The sequence below is a fragment of the Nesoenas mayeri genome (assembly GCF_963082525.1).
Source record: "Nesoenas mayeri genome assembly, chromosome: 6".
Classification (NCBI taxonomy): domain Eukaryota; kingdom Metazoa; phylum Chordata; class Aves; order Columbiformes; family Columbidae; genus Nesoenas; species Nesoenas mayeri.
In genome coordinates this window covers 20,259,436-20,284,578 of record NC_137545.1, presented here as the reverse complement: position 1 = coordinate 20,284,578, position 25,143 = coordinate 20,259,436, and the positions used below count along the sequence as shown (strand labels likewise).

At 39.3% G+C, this 25,143-nt stretch overlaps 1 protein-coding gene across 1 annotated transcript in view; it reads right to left on the bottom strand.

The window, feature by feature from the left end:
- Positions 1 to 25,143, bottom strand: part of PDE11A (phosphodiesterase 11A) — a gene marked incomplete at both ends in the record, with an annotated part of 132,678 nt that overhangs the window by 33,047 nt on the left and 74,488 nt on the right. Inside the window, 3 exons of the mRNA XM_080346496.1 lie at positions 2,777 to 2,884; positions 2,990 to 3,136; positions 24,568 to 24,618. Of these exons, the coding sequence (XP_080202622.1) occupies positions 2,777 to 2,884; positions 2,990 to 3,136; positions 24,568 to 24,618 (306 nt within the window). The remainder of the gene's footprint in view (positions 1 to 2,776; positions 2,885 to 2,989; positions 3,137 to 24,567; positions 24,619 to 25,143) is intronic.

The following is a 25,143-nucleotide window of genomic DNA, read 5'->3' as shown; positions in this document are numbered from 1 at the left end:
GTTAGGCAAAGGCACTGATAATGAAGCCAGGGCTTGATCCTGCAGTTTAATTTCATGTGATGCCCTTGACTCGCAGGAGCAGTCTTGCTTCAGTGCTTATCTTCAGGGTATTTGGGCGAGTCTGCAACACAGAAGCCCGGCTCGCAGGACTGGCCTTGTAATTTTCAGTGTCTAACCAGACAGAAAATACGTACTTAGATATACAGGAACATACAGTAGCGATGCAGAAGGCTGACACAGGAGTGAAACAACTGGTTTAAGCTTTGTTGAATTTCTATTGTTTGGCTTGTTCAACCCAGCTGAATTTTCCTTTTGCATTCAGTGGGAGCATGCTTGGGCCATTAGAGGCTACTGCACTGCAGGTTAGACAGGACTATGCTTTGGTAAACCCTACCTGAAAATGCCCTAAAAGACACCTATTGATTTATATTCAATGTTGCTGACTGTCAAGATGGATCAGGAATAGGGTGAATTAACTGCACAAAGCAATGCATTCTTGATCACCAGGGCCCCTCTCTGATAGTCAAAGAATTTTCCCTTTATTGCAAGTGAAAAAAGGCACATTCTAACTCAGATGTGTCCCCCAAGACAAATGCAGAGCAACCCTTGTACTGTTACTAATCTCTTGACTCTTCTGTGTCTTTTTTCACAAGATCAGTCTTCCTATCTCTGGAAAGGAGAGCAGATCATAGGATGCAAGCAGATCATACACCTGAACTTGTTCTGTTCCCAGCCAGAGCCACAGTGAAGCAGGTGGGATATGCGGTGAGTCCAATGCTGTGGGCACACATGTCCAGCCCTGCACCTGGAATTGCTCATTTGGTGTATTACCAGGATTGTGGGCAACAAAACAAGCTGGGCTTGCAAATCCCAAGTCACCTTCCACAGACACTTGTGTCCCTGTGCTGAAAGGATCCTGAAATTATCCTTTGAGAACCACAGTCAAAGCAGTTTATGGCTGAGGCCTCACAGGCTTGCTGGTGGCTGTTGAAGCAACAGGGATCTGCCTTCTCGTCCATGTAGTCACCACTAGCTGGGATGGAGATGCCTGGTGAGAGCGAGCTTTCCCCCTGCAAGAGCAGCCTGCCAAAATCCCAGCCTCGGAGCTCCACCTAGAGCTCCTCACAGGGGACGCCTTAGGCATCTTCACACCCTGGCAGTGTGCAGCAGAAATTAATGTGATTCCCAGCTGAACAGTGCTGCCTGACTTTGCCTTCACTATTCTGACTAAAAAGCTTTTCATTTTTCTATAACTGAGAAAAAAGGCATGTTACATTTATAAAACCGTAAAGGTAACCGATACCCACACGTTACTATGAGATGTCATCAGAGATCAGAAAGTGCCTACTGAAACAATGTTAATTCTGCTCAGCTGAACAGCCTGATGCCCAGAAGAAGGGGTGACCTTTCTCTCGTGCGGAGCATCTCCATTTCCTTTGTCTCACAGCATACGGCACAACTTCACTGTGCCTCTGTAAATGCTCACAGAAACAAACCCACACAGCTGGGACGGACCCAGCACTAGACCAACATCTGCCTGCTAGGGGATGTCACACTCTTGTTTTTTCTCACCCGACACACAAAGTTCTGACACGGGGACAAGGCCAAAGGGAGGAGGACAGCTGGGAACCCACGCACACAGCAGCTGTGCCCCGTGAGCACAGGCCACGGGTGTCTCAAGTCCATGTAACATGGCACTGAGCTGTGCTGTGAAGGGCACAGGCTGTGCAGTCTCCATCCCTACAGACAGGGTCCAACACAAACCACGCTGCGGGGACCGGCCAGCAACGGGAGCACACACATTCAGTGATTAAAAACTAGGGAACAAATGCACAATATCCCAGATAAATACTTGCACAAATGCTATTGATATGACCACTTTAAGGTTCACAATAGATGAGTCTGGCCATTAAAACTGAACATGAAGAAGAAATGGAAAAGCTTGAATTCTTATTTTTATCTGGAGATAAGGCAAAAACAAAACATAAAGTACTGTGGAAAGTGTTGTGTGCACACAGACCTGTTGCTTCTCTTTTGCCATATTAACCAGAATATTAAACATCCAGGACTACCGAGCTTTCTATTGATACATTTACAAGAATTCATTGGCCAAACATGCATTATTTCAGGCAGTGAGGTTGCCGCGGGTTAGGGAGAGAGAACAGGTAAGAGCAGTGGTACTTTCAGCGGAATTTACTTGTATGCTGAGAGGAGTTTCTGGTACTGATGGAGATAAGTGTTAATAAAACCCAGAAGTGTTGCAGTGTCCAACGGAGACACAAGCTTCACTTACATCACTATGTTGGAAAATTATTTTAAAATGTTTTAAGGCAGGCAATACCTTATACAACTATTTAGATGAAGCTGGATAAGAAGGTAATAAATATCAACATAATAAATAATTCTGTGATTCTAATCTTCCTTGGTTTTGTACTTCCTAATTTAAGAGTCTGAAATAAATGTCAAATCAAAGAGTTCCAAAAGAAAATCATTTTTGTAAGATCAAGATCTATAATAACAAGCTCAATCCAAGACTGCCATCTGTTTTCAGTCACTTTAATGTGTCTGTGATATCATTGTCACTAAAATACTATAAGGTTTTGCCAAATATGTGCTGCCTTAAATTGAATAACCTAATTCCATGTGAATTTCTATTGGAAATGAATGAGTATCATAATAACTACAAAATAAATCAAATGTTGGAAAATGTTGAGACAGGTAAGGCATTGTGGCAGTAAAAGCTCTTATGGGATGGTGTGTGTAGCTGAATACTTACAGTTAACATGGCAAACATTAGCTGGCAGACGTTGAAAGCATGCCTCCAGTTGTGATACAGAACCATTCGGTAATTCTTCCTCACTGTCAAAAGCCACCTACACAGCGTCTGAAATGAAAAGTACAAATTATATTTGGGCTACTAAACGTGTCCAAATGGACAGAGCAGTGCCAAGCCAAAAGCAGCAGACATCTCTGCAGCACAGATGGTTACCTCGTAGTCAATTTTAAATTTCTGAACCATTCCAAGTTCCATGAACATCCTCAGGGCTGCAGTAATCATGGCATCCACATCAAGCGAGAAGTCATCAAAATGGATATCATCAATGCCAAGCTCTGACACCAGAGGGATATTTGCTGCCTGAAAATGCCAAAGGGAAAGGGAAACTTCTGATTCGGAACTTGGGTCTTTTTTTCTATGTCACTCTTAGAAGAAACCATCCATACATCTGTTCTGACTTGCCAATACATCCCCTGCTTGATGTGAATGCTGAGCAACAAAAGTCTTTATCTGAGAAATACAAATGTGTCAAGCTAACAGAGCGGGGGAACAGTGGAAGAAGAACCTGGTATGAGCAGGAAATCTGCTCACCATCCCAACTGGAGCCTGTATACAGCATTTAGACTGTGCAAGCTGACCACTTTACAGCTACTGCAGTAACACAGTATATTCCAATGCAAATTACAATGCTGTAATGCAAGAAACATCTGGACAGCCAGCAGCTGTGAATTTTAATTGCTGCCATTCAGAAATGCAGAGTAAATATACTGCTCTGCAGAATTTCTTCATCCAAATGTCTTTACATTTATAAGCATAAAAGTGCCCTCTGCTTTAGATTGTTTACTACACATTCGTAGAAACAAAAAAAAGAGTAATACAAGAAATGTCTGGCAGAAATACTTTTCAAAGTAAAATAAAAGTAATTTTCAGCATGCTAATTATGCAGTAAGTCAATAAACAGCAACAAAAGCCTTACATTTTGCTTTGTCCATGTAACAGCAGAATTCTGTTAGTGAGAGAGGAATGAGCTTTTCATGCACACAAAACCACACGAATGAGTGTACAGGACTGGCTAACACATCCGCTGTGTTGTGGTTGGCCGAGTGGCAGCGCCCGGGGGAGCCGGGTGGGGGTTCTGACAACCCCCTGGGCTCCTCTGCCCTCCCATACACCCCTTTGGGCTTGCCACTGTCTCCCAAGTGAGCACAGGTGGAGGAGGCTGTGTTTGCTGAAGGAGCATCCGCTCCCTGTCTCCTGCAGTGAGAAGGTGATGGGTTAGGTAGAAACCTCACAAAGGGGCTGGATCCAGCCCAAGGGCCACGAGCTGGACTGTGCTGAATTAATTAAAATCACCTGGACTCAGCTGGTGTGGCATATCCAGCTGCTCGCATAAAACACTGATTTGCTCATGCAGCTGTAAGTTCACTTTCACAGTTACAGCTTCTATGTGACCACCTCATGGTTTCCTTCCTTGAAATATTGCACCCGAACTACAAGTTACTAACACATAAAAAGCTTTTTCTAGCCACCTCAATAATTACTTTATGCAGAGATTAAGCTGGCTTAGCTATACAACGTAAGAAAAGATAGTGTCAACTTGCCATAAATAATATTAACATCGCAGTAGTAACTAACTTGCTGGCTAGGCAAAAGCCTTTTCAAGGCAGCACCCAGTAAAGTAAGCCAATAGCACAGAAAGCCATAGTGTCCCAGCAGTGAGCCTCGCTGACATACAAAACCCAAGAAACACATCAGGTGTCATCCCAGGACACTGCTGAAGAACCTCTTGAGCACGCAGGCAGAGATGTCGCCTCTGTCAGCTGCGCACTTACTTTGTCTGGTAGCACACTTACCCACGTTGAATCAGTTTGCCGTCTTGTTTTGAGTAATTGTTGAAACATTTCAAATACTTCTAGATGATCCCAACAGAAATAAAAACTTAAGAGCCTTTAAGATCTGGCTGAAAATCTATGTATTTACTTCGGAAGTAAAGAAAGAATTTGTGAAACAGGAACACAGACCCAGAAATGGTGCTGTCCAGACCTTCAGTGGTCTCACAAAAACTGTAACTTTTTAATCATTTACTTATTCTTCAGAGCTTTGGGGGATACTCAAGATGCATGTGAATACACTCATTGCATAGTGAATGCACTTTCTATAAAATGTCTATGAGGGAAGAAACACATTTGTCTGTCTTACTCATTTGTTTCTTAGAAAGAACTTCAACTAACAAAGATGCTGAAACAGAAGCACTTGATTGTAAGTAGACCTACTTGAAATTGTTTTATCAAAACTATCTTTCCAAACCTACTGCTGCATTTTCATTAACAGTGAAGTGGGCTCTGATTAAAATTTTCACATTTTTTTGTCCTCTGAAAGGAAAACGTATTTTCCTTGCGATCTTTACTGGAAACAAACACTTTTACCAGCCCGCTACAATTCAAGGGAGAACACTTGAAGCAGTTCCTCAAGTACAATTGTTTTTCCTTTTGTCAAATAGTGGAGAAATAACAATATATTCCAAATCTATTACAAACTGAACAACAAGATATTAACAAAGCAAGTCAAAACAATTTCTTCCCACGTCAGTCTGAAACTTTTAAATATTTATGAGGTTTTACATTCCTAACAGGAGTGCCATAATCCAAAATAACTGCTGAATTAATAGCCAGGAGATAACATTTGTATAAAAGAACCATTTGCTTTATAACAGCAATAAAGGAAACAACAGAATTATGAGTGTTGAGACTAATTTGAATAATGTTAAAAAAATGATATGTTGTGAGGCTGCAGCAGTATTCTGGCTGCACCTGGCATCATCAGTCCTATATGTTCAAAGGAGAGCAGTCACTAAAATGTCATTTTTTTTTAAATTACAAAGATATAACAAATATTAATAATACAGAATATTAAAACATATCCATCCCTGAAATTTTACTCCACTACAGCACAAATTCCAGGGATTTCTTAAAATAAACAGCAATAACAACACTCTCTTCCAGGAAAAGAGAGGGGATAAAAGTACCATGACAATAAGAGGAAGGGACAGGCAATTAAAATTCAAGTTACAGTGACATTATTTTTTAAAGCACCCCCGTGATTTAGAATCACTTAAAAGGCTTCATTTTGAAGTTCAATTTCCTCGTGCTAAAAACAATTAAGAACATTATTCTCTGAGGTCTTTTTACCCTGTGGATCATGAAATTTCAACACTCTTCATCCTTGAGAGAAATTCACACGACTCTTCTGTGAGTTGATGGTAAATTACAGCCTGAGGTGCCTCCTCTGGTCACATCTCCATACCCCTTGGTACCAAAGCAAAAATTTGTCTTGAAAGGAACCATGAACACGAGTTGGGCTTAACACATGGAAGGAAACCAAAGTGGCTTCTACCAACAATCAAGCCCCAGTTCTGGCCACTATAAAAGACAGTCCATAGGAACAGAAAAATAATGTTTCTGATGGTATCTATAAGCCTTTGGGCTGCTGCATATGAACAAAACCTAAGAAGGAAAACTTTAGAAAACTAGAGTCAAAGTTTTAGGGAACTTTTGAAAGGGTAAATACTTGCTATAAAACCTACTATTCAATGCTTACGTCTTAGTGCTGCTCTAGACAACTATTTCACAGTTTTAGAAGTATGTATAAAACATATGCTGTATAAAATGGTTTCTTTATATTGTCAGCATGCAACTGGATAACAATATAGATAAACATTCATTTTTTCTTCTGGACAGTATGTGGCATGTGTAAATGTTTATCAGAAAAATGCAGTATAATATGCACACACATATCCACAGAGCATTTTACAACATTCTCACTGTAAGGGCTGAATGAAGCGATCATAATCAATCAACACTAGCGAAAGGAGAGACCTCTACTGCTCTTACTGAACATATTTCCTGAATGAGATAGAGATTTTACACTCAGCTTGGTTAATGTCACTGCAAATTGCTTTCCTTTTAATCCTACTCTCGGTTTCTGTCACACGCTACACTAGAACCTTCATAATGGCCAATACCAATATTGATAAATATATATGCAAAGCATAACTTTAAATTCCCTTTTACAAAATAACTCTAAATCAGTTTATAGTTATAAATAGCACAAGAATGATCCCTTGGAGATGGTGGAAAGGAAAGGGGGTGAGCTTCTCGTCCTGAATAACCTATAGGTGTGACAGTTTCTATAAGCTCATGAAAGGTGTCTTGCTATTTTAAGATCTGGAAACACATTACCAGTCCTTCCAAACAGGAAAGAAACATTACAGATTCCTCTAACAATCCACATGGTTTTACAAATCAAATTTCCTGTGTGAGTTGGAAGCCAAGTTTTCAGTATGCAAAGGCTTTACTAAGCCAAAGTCTTCCCATTCCAGCTAGTCAGGTGTATCACCAGTGGAGACCAGCACACAGGTCACATGCTGCCAGACGAAGGTAACTCCTTATGCAGGGAAAAACTATATCATGTCAGGAACAAATATGAAATAGCAATTTACATATTTAATAATCCCCTCTAGCAGAATCTGGTTATGCGACAGTCTGGGTCGAGGTGGAAAGGGGGAAATTTCAAGGTGGTGATTACATTTTGTCTCATCTTGCCATAATCCTCTTATTCCATCCTTATTTTCTAGAAGCTGGCACAAACTGATAGACAGTTTCTTAGACAGAAGATACCTACAGCTCAAGAGTCTGGTTGAAATAAGTTCATTCAGCATTACACAATATATGAGAACACAGTTTTTTATCTCATTTGATACTAAGAACACGGGACAAAAATACAATTCCACAGATTGACAGGGAAGGCTTGCTAAATAATTTTCCACTAACTCTTGTAATATTAATAGCATATTCTTTATGATCTTACAGATCTGTATTTGATAATGTGATAAAATCAGATGTAAGGAAACTGGCGAGTTCTCCAGCAAGCATTCTTTCTCCTTGTAAAATGTTTACTACCATGGAAGCAGTCCAGCTCAATACAGAAAACACTGAAATCCTGCTTTGCTGTGTCAGCTTAAACTCTCTGTACTTCAGTTTTACTACCTGTGCGGATAAGACATCAGTGCCTATTATATGAGGAAAGTATTTTGAAAACAACTGATAAGTATATTAGTATGGTTTTATTAAAAAAAAATAGCACATTCTGCTATTTGGTGTGCTCAGCTTCTTTCCCATGTGATCTCAGAACTATTCTGTAACAATAACTTCCATTACTGAATACAGTCCAGTTTTTACATAGCCCGGTGGACAAGGACATGTGGAATGGTGAGCAAGGTTTCCTAATCAGAAAATACTGACAGAGAAACGGAAAAAAAAATAACAAAAAACTTGAATATATATATGATACATATGTGTCATGTATGTATGTCCCAATGTAGCAACAGAATGGCAAAACAAGCTGATCTGCCTCTTACCTCCCAGGGGCACTCTTTGAATCAGGCATCCATGTACCATGATTTCAATAGTATGTCGGGATTTGACCTCATTCATACTCTATAGTGAAAATGGAACTTCAGACATTGACATACATTAAAAAAATAAAACTATCCTTTTAAGTATCTCTTTGTCTAGAATCTCTCTCAGAAGATCAGGAACTGAAAAGCCTCAAAGGTTGATCATCAAAACCTGCACAGAGAGCATCAAAATGGAGGATATTTAAATGCCATGCCTTCTTTATCTCTCAATCTTCTATCAAGCCATACTGGAGACTGATGGCCAAGATTTTTATTTGTAAAGGGTTATTTTCATATATAGAGGCCTCTAAACCACTTGTATTTATATCTGCAGACATCTTTTAAAATGTATCTTTAGAGTCAGTTATTAGCAGTAGTGGTCAAATTTTGCAGTTCTTCGTAGCCATGGAAGACCAAAGCCTGTTCTGTTCTAGTCCAGCACATTTCTTACTCTCTCCAAAGGGGAAAGAATCAGTTGTTTCAGCTCAGGGATGTTTTAATGCCCAGAGCAACCCAGCTTTTAAAGGCCTCCATCTGTTAGCGCAGACTGCGGATGGCGTCTCTCTGTCCTTCACACTGCTGAGTTAGCACCTCTTTTCCAATGACCAACCGCAGCAGAAGTAACATAGAGGCATTTGAAGGGAATTTTATAATATTTACAGTAAAGAAGAGTGGGTATGGAAGAGACTTAATGTGCACACGTGTTCTCCTCTGCACTTTGATTTTAGTGAACTTTTAACATGATTATCACAGCAGCATTGCTGCTGCCTTTGGGAGCAAAATTGCCCAGAATCACAGAACCCTTTGGGTTGGAAAGGAGCTCTTGAGACCAGCCAGTCCAACACACCTGCTCAAGCAGGGTTAATAAAACCTCAACTTCATTTGCCCTTCAGCAACTCTCACCAAATTCCAGTTCTCTGAATGAGGTCATGAGGTGAAGGGATACTCAAATAAACACAACTGGAGACTGGGATTAGATAGGAGTGGGGCTTTGGACTCATCTGAAGGCAGCTGGATGAAAACGTGAGATAAGGAAACCTCATGCTGCCATACAAATATGCTTTGCCACCATCAGATCTACCAGACGCCCTGTTTCTGTGTGCCAGACTCCGTGAATGTTTTAACCAACTGTTCAGGTGTAAAAGACATCAAAAGTTGCTGGAACAGGATTTATGTATTTTAAGCCTCTTCAGAGTAACCCAACAGATAAGCAGAGGGTTGCAATTGTAAAATCAAATGCCCAAACTCTGCCCAAAGTCCCACAGTAGATGTCTGAGCCCTTTGCTGGACAAGGTCATTCATTGCTTTAGTCAAAGTTTCACACCTGTAAATTGAGAATAATGCTGCTCTTGTGTCCAGCTTCAAAATCTGCAGCTGAAGCACGTATATGTTGTGCATACTGCTTCATCCTCAATGGGCAAATTAACAGTGTAACATGTAATTTCAACATAAACTGTGGAACAAGGAAAGTTGCATTTAGTCTTGTTTCAAAAAGTTATATTTGCTTTGACAATTTACCAAACATTACTGCTTAGTTTGAATACTAGTATTTGCTTTAATTAAAAGGGAAACTGCATGGCAATAAGAAAGCTATGTATTCCGCTCCTTCTATTAGAACAAGAAGAGTAACCATTAAGCAATATATAATTATAAAATATAGCATTTATTAATCAGAATTTTTTTTATTATCATGCACTGTGGGCTTAGGACAAAAATACAGTATATACTTTCTACTTTTGGTATAAGCTGTATGTGCCTGCAAAAAGGATTTGTCTTAATTTTATTTTTAAAAGGACAAATGAAGATACGTCATTATAGCTTGACAGATGCTGTTTCCAACAGAAAGTCCAGAATTATAGCTAAAAAGCCAAAAGTATGGAGAATGTTTCTGATCAATCCTGTCTAAACATGCCACTTTCTAAAATTAGGACCCATGAAAAGGAATAGTAAATTTCAGAGATAAAAATATTACGTTTAAGGTTTTGTTACAAACTGTAATAGAAAAGACACAAAATACATTATTTATGTTGCTAAAAATCAATCCTCGATGTTGAAGTTTTTTCCTAGTACAAAGAAGCAAAATATACGGCAGCCTATAAAAGAAACAAGAAATTTCTATTTTAAAAGAACAGAGACATAAAATAAAAGCAATTAATGGTCTGAGCATCTATTATTCTTAAGGCCAAAGTCCATAACCACAGCAGCCCAGGACTGAGTTTTACAGGGCATGCACATTCAACACAATGATCTCCTGAGGCGCACAGGGGAGTGTTCATGTCCTTTTGGCTTACGGTGACTGGGAAAGAACTCGAGTGTCACATACTACAGGCTAGCAACTGTCGACTTTTTATGACCATTGGTGCAGATGAGAAGCTCATACAAAAGGGTCTATTCAGTCTCTGTCCCAGAATTTTAAACAAACACAAGCAGCAAACCTAGGGCAAGTATTTCTCCATGATATAAAAAGTGTCAGGCACGCAGGCAGCCATTTCCCACAACAGCCTTGCTTGGTTTTGGTAGGCAGAATAGCTTGGTTGCTCCCATGAAGAACAAAATGGGCAATACAGACTGACGCCCTCGTGCCTCTCAATTTGGGAGGGTGAGGGAAGAGGGACAGAAGGTAGCTGCCTCCTCTACAAGACTACCTCGCAAGGGGAAGGAAGGCTCCAGCTGTTTCCTTGAAGACTCAGAAGAGGAAAAACCTCATTAAGGGTGCAAGGAACAGGGTCAGGGTTCTTCTCACAGAGGATGCTATACAACGGCACAGGGAAGAACTGACTCTTTTGGAGGCAAACAGCCTGGATTGTGCCCTGTTATTCTCAGTTGAACACATGGTGTTAAATTGTGAGACAGAAAGGAGTGAAGGTTCTGTCAAAACCAGACAGAAAGAAACACCACCATCACCCACACACACCAAAAAAACCCACAACAAAAAACAACCAATAAAGCCTCAAGAACCCCACCAGTACCACAATGGTGTGCACACTGGTACTATGCTATTTTCTCTCCTGGTGTCCCCCCGCAGCACTGGCTGCACCCAAGCCCATCTGCAGGGCCGCTGGCCAGGTGGTGCTGCAGGAGTGCGCAGCGATGGCGCTGCATGGAGCTCCTGCTGCCTGCCCAAATTTTCTTCCCAAGCACCTGTGACAAATCAGGCTGGCAGCACGGCGACTAGTGGTGAGAGTTATGCAAATAGATGAGTGGGCTACTGCTCCACTGGGGAGAAAGCCCTATTTCAGATCTGCCCAAATGACAGCTAGAGCAGAATATTGTCAGATAGACAATAAATAATATTGAAAACACCTTCAAACCTACAATACAGATTTACAGAAAAGCTGCAGAGTACCTTGAAGTGATTATCCTTAAAATATGTTTTATCTTTGTCTTTTTCTCCAAGTTCTGATTGCAGGTTTAAATAAACCCATCCTTCCTATTCTGAATCCATAAATCCCTCCCTAGGAGCACTCAGAACTGTCCAAAAGAGCATCCTCAAGAAAAAACAGAGCTTCATCTTGCCACAGCCAAGAGGGTTATCCTGTGCAGGGCTACTGCAGGGCAGACTGAACACAGATCCCAGCTTCTCTCCCCACAGCAAAAGGACCGTCCTTCACAGTACCCTTCATCCCACAAAGCACAACACCAGGGAAAGCCTGAGCACCTACCCCACACAGAGCTCTAGTTCACACACAACTCAACCTAATCACGTTTTCCAAGAAGAAATAAAATGTACTGATTCTGCATTTTCAACAAAAACAAATAATAGGTGCTTAAGTGTTGCATTTATTTAACTCTTTACTTAATACTTTTATCTAACTAGCTTTGTGAATTTGCTTTAAACAAAAGTTGCTTTCATCCACCACTACGTTGAGGTGAAAGGCTGCAACACAGCCATAAATACTTGTTTCTTGTCATTCATGAGGTTCTAATGAAGGTCTTATAATACAGATTAACTGGCCCCTATGAAAATGCCTTTAAGATGTTTGATATAACCATTCCTTTTCTCCTAGACACTTCGTATCTGCCAAATTAATGTTTGAATATAACATCTTATCCTACATTTAGACAGCGCTACATCAGCTAAGGAGGTATGAATCGCAGTGAAGAGGTCTGTCTGCGTGACTCCATTTCTAGGGGCACTGAGGGTTGTCGGTGCCCCACAGAGCTGTGGGGTGCACAAACACCTCAGCCACCAGTGACTCCAACAGAGAGGCAGTTCAGGTGCACACAGGTGAGACAGGAGCCACGCAAGGAGCTGGATCTGGGACCCTTCTGGGGTGGCACTGCAATGGGTCTCCTTCAGGGAAGTACAGGTAATGCAAGTAGGCACCCACAATCACTTTAACAGCAGAGCTTATGAAGGCCATAAATACGAATTGTTGTTTTCTTGTTTTGAGATGGAGTTTGTTATGTGCTCATAAGCTTGTATGCCTGGGACAAAACACACGCTGCTGCATGGCAGCACAGAAAGTGGAGTTAGTCAAGTTAAAACACATTTAGCACACCAAACAGGGTGCTGTGTGTGCATGGGGATCACAAATGCACTGCAAACACCAATAATACAATGTTCTTGACTTCTCTGTGTGTTTTCAGACCTGGGTGTAGCTGGTTGCAAAGCACAAGAGGACAGAACACTTCACAGAAATGGCCTCATAAAATATTCAGTTTCCTGGTTTTGCCTGGGGTACAATCTACACATTTTCCATACAGTTCCAACAAGAAAGAGAAGTGCTAGAGTCTATTTCTCATACATTTAAAGTGTTCACACATTAAATTTGAAAGGCTAAAAACATAGAACTACTGCCATTATTTTTTTCTTAGAAAATACATTTACTCCGCCTGGGATTTTGCCCAGCCTAAAACAAGAGACTTTTGAGACTAAAACAATAGAGAAATTCTGCCCCCTCCCCGCCCCAAGTAGACAATCAAACAGTGTAATAAATAACACACAGAAGGCTGCAATCACAAAGATTTTTTCCATAATATAATAGATACAGTTTTGCTTAGATGTTTCAGGCCCATACACTCTAGATATTAATTGATCTAGAAAACAAGTGTGCATCCATGTAATTTTTTCCCTTCAAACAATCCCCGAGCCCAAGTTAATACTGTACAGGAGCACGGTCACTCACACACTTGTGTGTGGGAAGAGTCTTTCAGCACAGTCTTGCTCTTACCAGCTCATGGAGAAATAAAAATGTTAAAAAATACATAAATTTTTTAAATGCTGCATATGAGACTGTGGCTGTAACATGGCTGAGCCTGTGGGGACATTTCTCCTGAGTCTCTTGGTGACTTGCACATGAAGGACACGCTGCCTGTGCTGCTAATGATGCTACTACATGCACACACACACACACACAGACACATTACGATGGTGTGAAATCACACTGGTGTTGCCTTTTTCAGGATTTTATAGCTTAACAGAAATGCTGCTGGGCGATCAGCCTTACAATGGAGCAAGGATGGCACCCAGTGGCCAAACAGATTCATCTCAGAAAAACGTTTCTCATCTATTTATTTTGCACTCTTACCTCTCTGAAGTTTTAATTATGAAAAGGTTCTAGCTCTAATATGAACTTGTTGGCAATGTCAAAAGACTCTAAAGGACACTGCCTATTCCTTTGAGAAATATTTTTTAATTTCCTTTTGGAAAACTACTTTGTAAAAAGACTGGCTATGAAAACATCACCATGAATAAATTAAAATTAATACCAGGAAACATTTATGACAAACAGGTGTTTGTAGTCAGAACACTATGTAGAGGCAGAAATAAACAAAGAAAAGTATTTCTTTCCTTTTGTAGGTTAAATGCTGGGCAAAACAAGATTTTTTTTCCTGTTTTTAAATACCAGTAGTACTACAAAAGAGCTTGTTTAATTTTAAAATTAACCTTGCTAATATTAACGCCAATTAGAAAATTTCTGTCCAAAGTTTGGTGAAAAACACCTTGATTTTTTTACCCAGAAAATTCCCAGTTATAACTGTCAATCTGCTGAGGCTACAAAAGGAATCCAAGCACAGATAAAGAATTCTTTTAATGTGAAATATTATTACATTTTTCTGTATTTCTTCAAAAAATTCTTTCTTCCATGAATTAAAACAGACAATACAATGGTCTTACTGGCCCATTCTGGGAATAGAGGTCTCAGAACAGTGAGCTGTCACACAGAGCTCACCCCAGGGATGTCTGTCAGCTCTGTGGGGAGTAATTTGTTCCTTTTTGAAGGTGAAAGAACCATAAACACACAGTGAAGAACTCCTAAAGTACCATCATTTGCTGAAGAACCCAAATTTTAAAAAATTATTCTGGTCCAAATTAAGTGCACAAGTCTTTGCTAGATAGAGTTTTCTTCCTATTTGAAAACCTTCCCAAGTATAAATTCCCAAGTCTGGCACTGACTGAAACATACTACTTCATCATTTGACAAATGTTGATTTTCCTTTTTTTCTTTAAAAAAAAAAAATCAAAAAAAAAAATCATCATTCACCAGATATTCCTCAGGCTGGCGTGACATTTTGCCTTATCACTGGTCCCATGGTCATTGGTAAATGCTGCAGCACTTTCCAGCTGACAAGAGATTCTTGTGGAATGTGGTGACTGATCAGATCGAAGGACACACAACGAGTCTGTTGGATAATAAATCATTTCACCTGCACTTGCGACCAATACTATGTTCCCAACAATTGCTATTTCTAATTTGTTTTCCTAAGCATTTTCAAGTCCTGGACCAACTGTGGTTTTGGATAATAAAACAGATGCAGTAAACACAAAACTTCCCATGTAAATAACAAAATGCAGTATTTGAGAGCAGTGAAGGAGCAGCACACTTTTTTTAGTTATGGGTAAGATAATAACCGTAAGTGGTTTATTACTCTTCTGCTGAAAATTTCTGTTGTTGAAGTACGACCACATTAGTGTGCATAATTACTAAGAAACTGAAAAACAGCTACTATTAAAAGGCAATAAGTCAGTAATATTTCAGACTATTTAGAATGTTTTGTTAATACTATAAAAGAATATTAGAGCATATCAGAAATTCTTAGAATTATCTGAATCAACTGAAATCTATTTCAGCTTCACAGAAGAAGGCTTTTTTAAAAAAGTAGTACAAAGACTGGTTTTGACCATGCATGTAATTTTAATTTTCCATTATTTTCAGTGATTGAAGTTTTCTACTTGTTAAGGTATTTAACAAGAAGATTCAAGCTCTGATCTAGCTATGAAGTAGCTGATCTTAGAAGTAGTCATTTATTATTTAATGTTCCTAGTTACTGTGTGTCTTTGCAGTCAGAATATGAATGTTGATTTTTCACTTTTTTTTTAATCCTAACCCTTAAGCTCACTTCTTGTTAACCTACAGTGTAAATGTATTCACAGGTTATTCTGTATAGCATAAATACTTAAGAATAAATACATTTTGCCTATGCATATTAAAAGAAAAATCCACAGGAAGTTCCTTATTGACATGTGCATTACGCCCTTGCCCTGATGTAATCCACAGACCAGAACTTACTCCTTGCTGAAAGAAGCCTATCCCTTTTAAAAATTGATTTAATGACCTGTGCCAAACTCATAAATGAACAGAAAAAAAATTGTCTGGGCATAGGATATATGGTTAAATTGTGGGTTTTATCTGGCTGCCAGGCCACACACTTCTTTCTTTTGCCTTAACCCTCCCAAATCATATATAGCTTTTCTTCAAGAGCAAGACTTTTTTAAAATGGGATTTTCTTATCCCCTCCACCACAAAATAAACTGGTTTTGTGGGGGCTTATTGCATCATATAGATATTTTGCAGTCATACAGCAGAAATATTGAAATCTTTCACAGATTTATTTCAACATTTCTGTCCCCTTTTTGTAGATGAGAAACCAAAACATGAAGTTATGTCTTGCCCTGCTCAGATGATATGACAGCATGAGGCAAGGAACCTGCCCAGTCAGATCACAAATATTTGGAGGGGAGCAGATGGGTGTATGCACTCCTGACCACTATAACCTCCCTTTACCCCTCTATAGCCAACAAAGGGGACTGGCCCCTTCAGAGAGCAGGTCTGTGCCTGAGCCTCACCAGGTTAAATTACTCCTTGTGAAGCCTTCCCTCCACAGCATCCTGGAAAACTCGTATTTTGTCTGCCCTGGAGGGAACAGAACATTTTACTCTGGGAGCTTGAGGTTTTCACCTCAAAATAGTAGACATGATCATTTTAGAAATACAAGAACAATCTTTCACACAACAATTTAATCTCATATTGATCAACTGCAAAGCCAGTAGATTCAAATGCTGAAATTTCAATAAAACTGAATATTTAAAATTTTGAAAGCAAATCCAGAATTTCAATTACCTTTTTGTATTAACTATTCCTAGAATTAGGGTAGATACTGTAGTATGACACTAAGTCTAGTAGGACAGCTCCAAAACTAATTCATAAACAGGTGCCACTCATGCCTCTGACACACTGAAGTCATCCCACTTTATTTCTGATTAAATGCCTCATGGAAGAAATTTAGGCAAGAGACCTCATTTTTTTTTCCCCACAAACTGTCATGTTGCTCTTTTGTATGCCTTATTCTCAATGAAAACTACCACACTGGAAACAGGTTTCACGATGGTAGCAGTATCTGTGTGAGAAGGGCTGTTGCATCAGAAGAAGTGCACCTGAGAATCACAGGTCCCAGCATTGACACAAGGAGCTGAATAACAGCTTAGCAGGACAATCCAGAAATGCTTCCGGGGCAGATGGTTGAGAAAGGAAAAGAAACAGCTCGTACTGAAATAAACAATTCAGCAAACTTTGGAGTTTTCGTCAGACCCTGGTATCTGCAGTTTCTGTGATTTATGACAGTAATAATCAAGTCAAATCACATTTCATTTTTAAAAATTAAAGGTGTGGTCTCTTTTCTGGGTGATAAAAAAGTGATGCAAAGAATGTAGTTGTTTGGGGTTTGTTTGGTTTTGTTTTGTTTTCCCAAGCAGTGCTTTTGGAAGGCTCTGATTAGTAACACAAGAATAGTTGTCTTGGGTCAGACCAAAGGTCCTTCTAATCCCTATAGTACCTTAGCTGTGAGTGACTGAGAGCAGGAAGGACTATTTGAACTGAGAAAACAGGCTTCTTGGTGCCGTCCCCTCAGCTTCGGCAAGCTGCACGTCAGAGATTGCCTGAGCCAGAGATGACCGTCTTCATACAAGAATTCATCATTTTTAACTCATTTACATCTACATTTGCTGAAGAGAGATCTTTAGTCAAAAATCTGCAAAAATCTGCACCTTGATTTCATTTGATGCCCATAAACCTAAACATTGTATGAGAAAAGACCACAAAAAATTATTTCCCTACTCCTCCATGCCATTGCCTCTCTTCACTGAAATTTTTTAAAAAATTACTTTTATACATCTTTCAGCTACAGAGCACTAGCCTGATGCCAACAGATGACAGCCTCACATTGCAGAAACTAGTATAAAAACCCCAGTATTTTCTTTTTAATAATTATTTTTTAAAAATCATTTTCAGTGTATGCAATGTGTTCCTGACTTCTTGTTTCCATGACAACTGGAGGCATAGGCACATGTAAAAGCATATGGAATACTGTAATACAATAAAGACCTCAGTTTCATGAATTATGAAACTCTTAACACTGTGCTTTAGGTCTTATGTGGGCAGTGCATGTGGAAAAGCAGAGAAAATAAACTGTGTTTTACATCTTGTGAGCATGTGCATTTCTCAAAAGGGGAAAAATGGAACACGGTTCAATATTAACACTTAAGCCCTGTTCACCCTTGGGGTTTCTCCTTATTTTCTCCCCCACTGTCACTACCCTCAGTGGAACCTGAGCAGCTGGAATAGCATTGGGTAAAGGCTCGGAGCCAGCGCAGGACCTCCCGTGGCAGACAAGGGGGAGTCCAAGAGCCTGTGTGACTCGTCTTGGAGGACAATCTGAAAAATACTTAAGCATGTGAATAACTTCATGCACTTAACACAGAACTGTAGGTCCCTAAAGAAAACTGTACGCTTCACCATGCGCATGGCTGGGCCCATGGCTGCAGTACTGGCTGTGTAGGGGGTCCTTGCTAAACGCTCCTTACCAAACAGATCGAAACGGTAACATCATCAATGCATTAAAAACCCTCATCTTCTAGCTAAACACATTTATATGGCAATATTTCATAAGTGATCCAAAACACAAAGACCAGCTTGCCTTTCTGAAATTTAATTACCGAGGAACACTACAATGTAATTATTATAAACCACTATGAATTATTGAATTACGAAAATATAAAAGTAACTAAAATAGTCCTAAGTTGAAAGATGGCATTACAGCAGAAAATAACATAGCCTAGAAACGCTTTCCCAATCCTTACAGGTATTAGAGATAAAATTAATACATAAAATTCAATTTTTCATTGTGCTGCCCGCTGTTATGCATTTAAGGATGGGTATAAAATTGTAAGAGCATAAGACATTAATAACAAGTTCATGTTAGATTATACGGGTAATGCACTCTAAGTATCAAATTCACTTAAATCCACCATCTTTCATGGATTCAGCTGTTTACACTGTCACATACAGCAGCAGTCTTAAAAGTTGTTTCCTTTTTTGGTTCAGCTCTTTCCATCATTTAGTTAAATATCTGTGTGTGTCAGCCAGACACAAAAGCCTCCCTATGTGGGTGTAGGTCTTAACCAGCCATACCTCGGGCTACAGGAATTGAGAAACACAGGAATTGTTATTCATGCTACATTTTGAATCGAATATTCTGTAAAGCAGGTAATACATTATTTTCCATTGTGTAGCTCTCCTGTGTGCTGTTTGACCTAAAAAAGGGAATCTCTCACAGGGCTATAAATAATGCATCATAGTCATTAAATATTGATCTGGCTTATACCATTCACAGCTGTGCAATTAGGTTAGCTTTTTAAAAATAGCTTCTTGTGTATTACCCATAATAGGACAATGTTTACATATTCTCTTTGGAAACTATATTAGTTAAATGCAAAGGTGATATGTGTTTGTGGGACTGCTTTGCTAAGTCACAGGACTTGTTCATTGCTGTCTCAGAAGCCAGTAACTCTTGCTATAAATATCCAGTCCTGGACACAATTCTGCATTCTTTATTCATGTATCTTGTCTTTCTATATTTGCCTACAAGAAAACTATTTTTAGGATTGGAGAGCCTGCATTTCAATGAGAATAAACCTGGCACTACAGGACAATGCTGTAGGAGAGCATCAATCTCAGATGAATCAGATTTCACCAGTCTTACATTCCTTTATTCCAATAAAACAAATGTTTATAGCTAAACACTAATGCTAGTACACAATGGAAATAATGGAATTGTATTTTAAGTCTAAAATACAAGAGAACTTAGTTGCCACAGTTCTTAAAAAATAAATTGAATATTGATATGGATATGATTCATTGGTGCATTACTTTAGCTCATCCTGCCAAAGTTCAGTTTGAATTTAGTGTAGTTATGTAGATGCAAGTGAGAAGCATTGTGATAAATCCAGCTCTTGACATATTCTCAGAAATGCAAGAAATGTTTGCACTTAAGGTGTTGTTTTTTCTTTCTTACTCTAACATGCCCATGAAAAGTTTAATTTTTCTCTCCATAACTAGAGCAACAGTATCAGAAATTTACCTATCACAGTAATGCAGTACACGTCAGAAAACTTTAAAAGTGTAAAAGTGTTCTGTTTATATTAACTTCACAGTTTGGAAGTTTGTTTTGTGGTGGGTTTTTTTGTGTGTGTTTTTTGTTTGTTTGTTTGTTTGTTTTGGAAGCCATCATAATCTAAATCTAAAAAAAAAATCAAAGTTGAAAAATGTTTAGTAGCAAATAAATGTAAAATGATCTAGCAACACAGAGTGTACATACAATACTTACTATAAATCATATGTTTTTGTTGCTCTTGTTGTAATCCTATAAATCGTTCACAGAAAAACATGTCTTCTTTCTTAGAAGCTGGAAGTATGGCACATATCCCAAGGTCAAGAACAACGATAGATGCTCCCTGATTAATTCTGATTAATAATTACTTCTGATTTAATTAGCTGTTATTGAAACTATTAATTAAGCTTCCATATGTTTTTCCTCATTTTAAAAACCTACCTGTTTTCAGGCAACAGGCCCCATTTTACACTGCATGTAACTCAAGTATTTACTTCACCTACATTTTAAACTGGCATAAAAAGAAGACTGGATCTTAAATCTTAACTTTTTTTTCAGAGACCTTGTTCTATTAGACAATGCAACACAAAAGACTGACTGCCATGAACAGATAGCTGGAAGGTGACAGAAGGAACACTATTATGCAATTTTACAAGTGCCAGGTCAAGTTGAAGACAGCAACATGCTGCTGAAATCAGTGTCAAACCTCCCGTTACACGGAATCACAGAATGGTTTGGGTTGGAAGGAGATCATCTAGTTCAACCCACCTGCTAAGGCAGGTTCACCCTGAGCAGATTGCACAGGAATGTGTCCAGGTGGGTTTTGAATGTCTCCAGCGAAGGAGAGTCCACAGCCCATCTGGGCAGCCTGTTCCAGTGCTCTGGCACCCTCAAAGTGAAGAAGTTTCTCCCCATATTCAGATGGAACCTTCCTGTGTTTCAGCCTGTGCCCGTTACCCCTCATCCTATCACTGGGCACCACTGAGAAGAGTTTGGTCCCATCCTATTGCCACTGACCCTTAAGATATTTATAAGCATTGATCATCACCCTCCCCGGGGTCAGATTACCACCTACAGAGACTAAGGGATTTGCCCAGGCTCTGAATCCAGATCTCTGAAGTTCCACTTGTGCCTGGCTGGAGGGCTAAGCCCCCTCTATCTCATCACTGAAACAAGCTCTCTGGGTTAAGGGCATGAATTTTCCATCCCACTGCCTGGGCAGGAGCAGCAGATGCGGCTGGTGGCTCCATCCAGCTCTGCAGAGTGGCACCTGCCCACACTGTGTCTGAGCTGCATGCCAGTCCTGATCACCAGCCTCTTGAGCAACGTGTGCCTGCAAGCATAGGCGCTACTGAATTCCAAAAGCTTTAATGCAAATAATGAAAGGGACTGGTGACACAGTTTTTTACACTAATGATTCACATAATTGGATTTTCTTCTCGGGGAAAAGAAAAATGCTCCAATCATTAATAGAACAATTTCTAATCATAAAGCATGCTTAGACTTGGCTTTCAGGTTTTTATTAGTGAAAGCTATAGTCTAGTAACACCAGAAGTGGAATCCCTCAAAAAAAGTGCAAAAAAACCCCCATTTAATGTGACTCTATGTTGCTGCTTTTTTTTTAAGATAATTGTAGAAATCAGATATGGAACAGGCCAGTTGCATGACATGGTCCATTATTATACATTCATGTTTCATTGTTCCATATTGTGAATTTCCCTCTGTATTTTCCAGCTCCACAACCAATGGTGCTCTGCATTTTTTCCCATCACCGGATCTGAAGAAAGGTATTTAATTTCTTAAGAGTTTGTTACTAAGATTTGTTGTTGTTGTTTCATTAATTTTTGAACAGGTTTGGTAGCAACAGTAATAAATGTTATTAATTGTACAGAACATGCTCACAGTGATTATGTTTAATTCTTAAAAAGATACCAGTTATTATTTGTGAATTTGTATATTTGTGAACTCATCCAATAACAGTAGGAACTTATTGGCAAAATTTCAAGTAAAAAAACCAACTTTAACTAGTCTTGCTAATAATTGCTGTAATGCAATAAAATTAGTTAACTTGTAAAAGCCAGAAGAAAAAGAAATTTTAAGTACACTTGCAATTTTTGACTTTTTATCAGAATATTTTTCAGATCCTAGCCAATAAAAATTAATGGGAAAGCATTTTATTAAGACTATAAAGAAATGAGATGTCAAAGGTGGAAATAAACAACTTGAACTAGGAGGAAAGAATATTTAATTTTTTCCAAGCTGCTGGGGCCAGTTACAGTATGTTTGGGGTAATGTGTTGAAAAGTTGTCAACTCAAATGCATTGTCACTCCAGTGTCCCTAATTACTGTTAGGTCCTGTGTCAGTCAAGAGCCAGTAGGGCATTACTCTCATTTAGATGTTTCTGTCATGTGTGTTACTGCTTTGACTGAACCAGAACATCGGGTAAATCATAACAGGCATTTCCTCTGACATCTGCCAACAAATCACCAAAGGGAGCAGGGAGAGTTTTAGCCCCAAACACCCCCAGAGGGAGGAACTGTTTATTAGCCAGTCAAGTCTAGATGACCCTGATATAACAAAGGGCTTATGCAAAAGACAACAATACAACGAACAGAGAAAAGAGCAGTGATTTCAGGGTAGGATGCCCTAGGAGACCAGTTGCCAGAGCTCTGCAAGGGGAGAGACAGGAGCAATTTCATCCCATGGATGGATGGTCCTCTCTGGGGCTGAGCTCTCTGTTGAAGGCCCACAAGACACACTGGTCCTCTTTGGGTTTTTGTTGTTTTGTTTTATTTACAACAAGTGGTGTAAAGCATTAACAAAAACCACCTGGCACTCATTTTGCCAAGAGTTGAAAGCAAGACAACTGGATATAGAAAAGTGAAAAATATTTCTGAAAAAAAATAGCTTAATTGAAGCATAACTTGGTTGTAGTCCTCATTTTCTCAGCTATGTTCTTAAAAAAAAAAGTATCAATTTGTGCTTGTTAATGAATAAATGTGTTTAATTTCTATTTATCTTATCATTAACCATTAAATATATAGTTATAAGTCTTCAAAGTAAAAAGATAATGACAAGACCTTCCTTACTTGGACACTAGCCAATCTATTAGTGAAGACACCTGGGAAAACAAGCAGAATAGCTCCTCATCACACTAGTATCTAAGTCCAAAGAGTAACATAGCAGGCTTTTATTTCAACTACATAGAACATGATGGAGAATTGTCTTTCAATGTCTGACAACAATGAAGTAGTATGGCTCTCTTGTATGTAGAAAGATACTGGTTGAATCCTGACAGTCAACAGAAGACATATTGCAGACACTTATTGTAAGGTAAACTAAAAGTAAAAAAAAATTTTAAAAAATTATTGTCCATTATCCCTTTCTTTCACCTCTCTTTCAGAGAGTGTTCAGTGTTCTTTTTGCCAAACATGAAACACAACTTATCAAGCACACAATAGTATTTTCTGCTCACTGTAGTAGTAGAATGATCTTCAAGAATGTTTGATTCCAACATTATTCATTAATCTAATCTTCAGCTTACAAAAGGGTGGGTAACTGCACCAATAACTACAATGGAGGGAGAATATTACACCCATATCACCAGGTATCAATACAGAGTTCTAAGGTACAGCTATCATTTGGGCAATAATCCAAAACTAATTAACTAACTAGCCATAGCTACCCTTCCTCTGCCCAGGCTTCCCTGTTCCACCACAGCCATCCCAATGCTGCAGATCAGGTTGCAGCCAGCCAAGTGTCAAAATAACCAAAAAAATATTTTTCATCCAGACTGGGGCCAGGGAGCCACAGCAGGGGATGCCAGCAGTGTGGGCTCACAACAGTCCACATCTCCTTCCCAGCCCTTGCCACAGTCTCCAGCATTCTTTGTGTGCAGGAGACCAACACTGATATCCACCATGAGAGTCTCCCAAACAGCTTGGAGGAGCCTTCTGCAACATGGGCTCCTCATAGCCAAGGAACATGCCACCAAGTTTCCTAATGCTTCCCCAAGCAGAAAAGGACAAACAAAGGCTACCACAAAAGCAGCTCTGAGTGCTGGCAGTGATGAAAGAGCAAGGTCAGCGTTCCCCCTACTCTCTCCCCTTTGGCAAGGCAGGATTCAGTGAGAAAACATAATTATTGGTCCCCTGCAATGCTTCAGCATGCATCGCTTTACTGTTCTGCCCAGTGCACTTACACAAGTTAGAAGAGGATTTCTCACCTTCGGGTCCAACCTTCTGAGCCTATGCACAATCTTGATAGCAAATGCTCCGCTTTTTTAGTAAACACAGGTCAGCTTCCACAATATAAGTACGTAAAGTCTCAAGTTCCTCTCATTTTCTATAGCCTCTTTCACCTCCCACTGTGTTACGACTTCCCTATGGTGGTTCTTGCTGAGGAGCGCACTGAACACACACCGATGTGCAGTTCCAGCAGCTGGTGCTGGGACAATTGTATTTTGCCACTGTGCACCCATCACTCTTTATCCTTTGAAAGATTTTTTTTTTCCCACCTTTCCTGCCTAACATGTAATACATCCTTCATAAATCCCTGTTAATTATGATTTTCTGCTTTTGATGTAAAACTTTTCTCTCATATAATCCAAATTCATTTTAATTTACTGTTATATTTTCAGAAACAACCAAAAACTTGAATCCTTACCTTAAATTTATCAACTTCTGCCTTCGAACATGTTGCATGATAAGACAACACCTGCCCCAGAACAAAAGATAAAACACATTTTTGTAGACTTGACAAACAGAAATAATAGGGCTCCGTTCTGCAGTCTAATCAATGACGTTTAAAACAAATTTAATTAATATTTATGCATGGTAATTCAGTTCTGAATGTCAGCATATAATAACTAATTGCAGGTTATCAGGTACACATTTGGCATTTATGTTGCAGGGAATTTTACAGGGAATCATAGACAGTAAGTAATTTAATATTATAAGTATTTCTACATTGTTCTCCTGGAGTTCTACAATTAAAAAAGAACTTAATGTAAAAATAACAGTAGGTTTATAGACTTTAAATAATGCCTTTACTATACTGTAAAAGCATTAATGCCTTTGCTAGTGGCACATCACTGCATACAAATTAACACCTCTGTGCTATGCTTGACGTTCTCCTCAATACCATTCAGGAGATGAAAGCATCTAATAAAATGCAAAGTACTACACAGCTCCTCTGTACTGGGCCCACTGCGCTCTGATGGTGCATGGAGGAGTCGCTGGT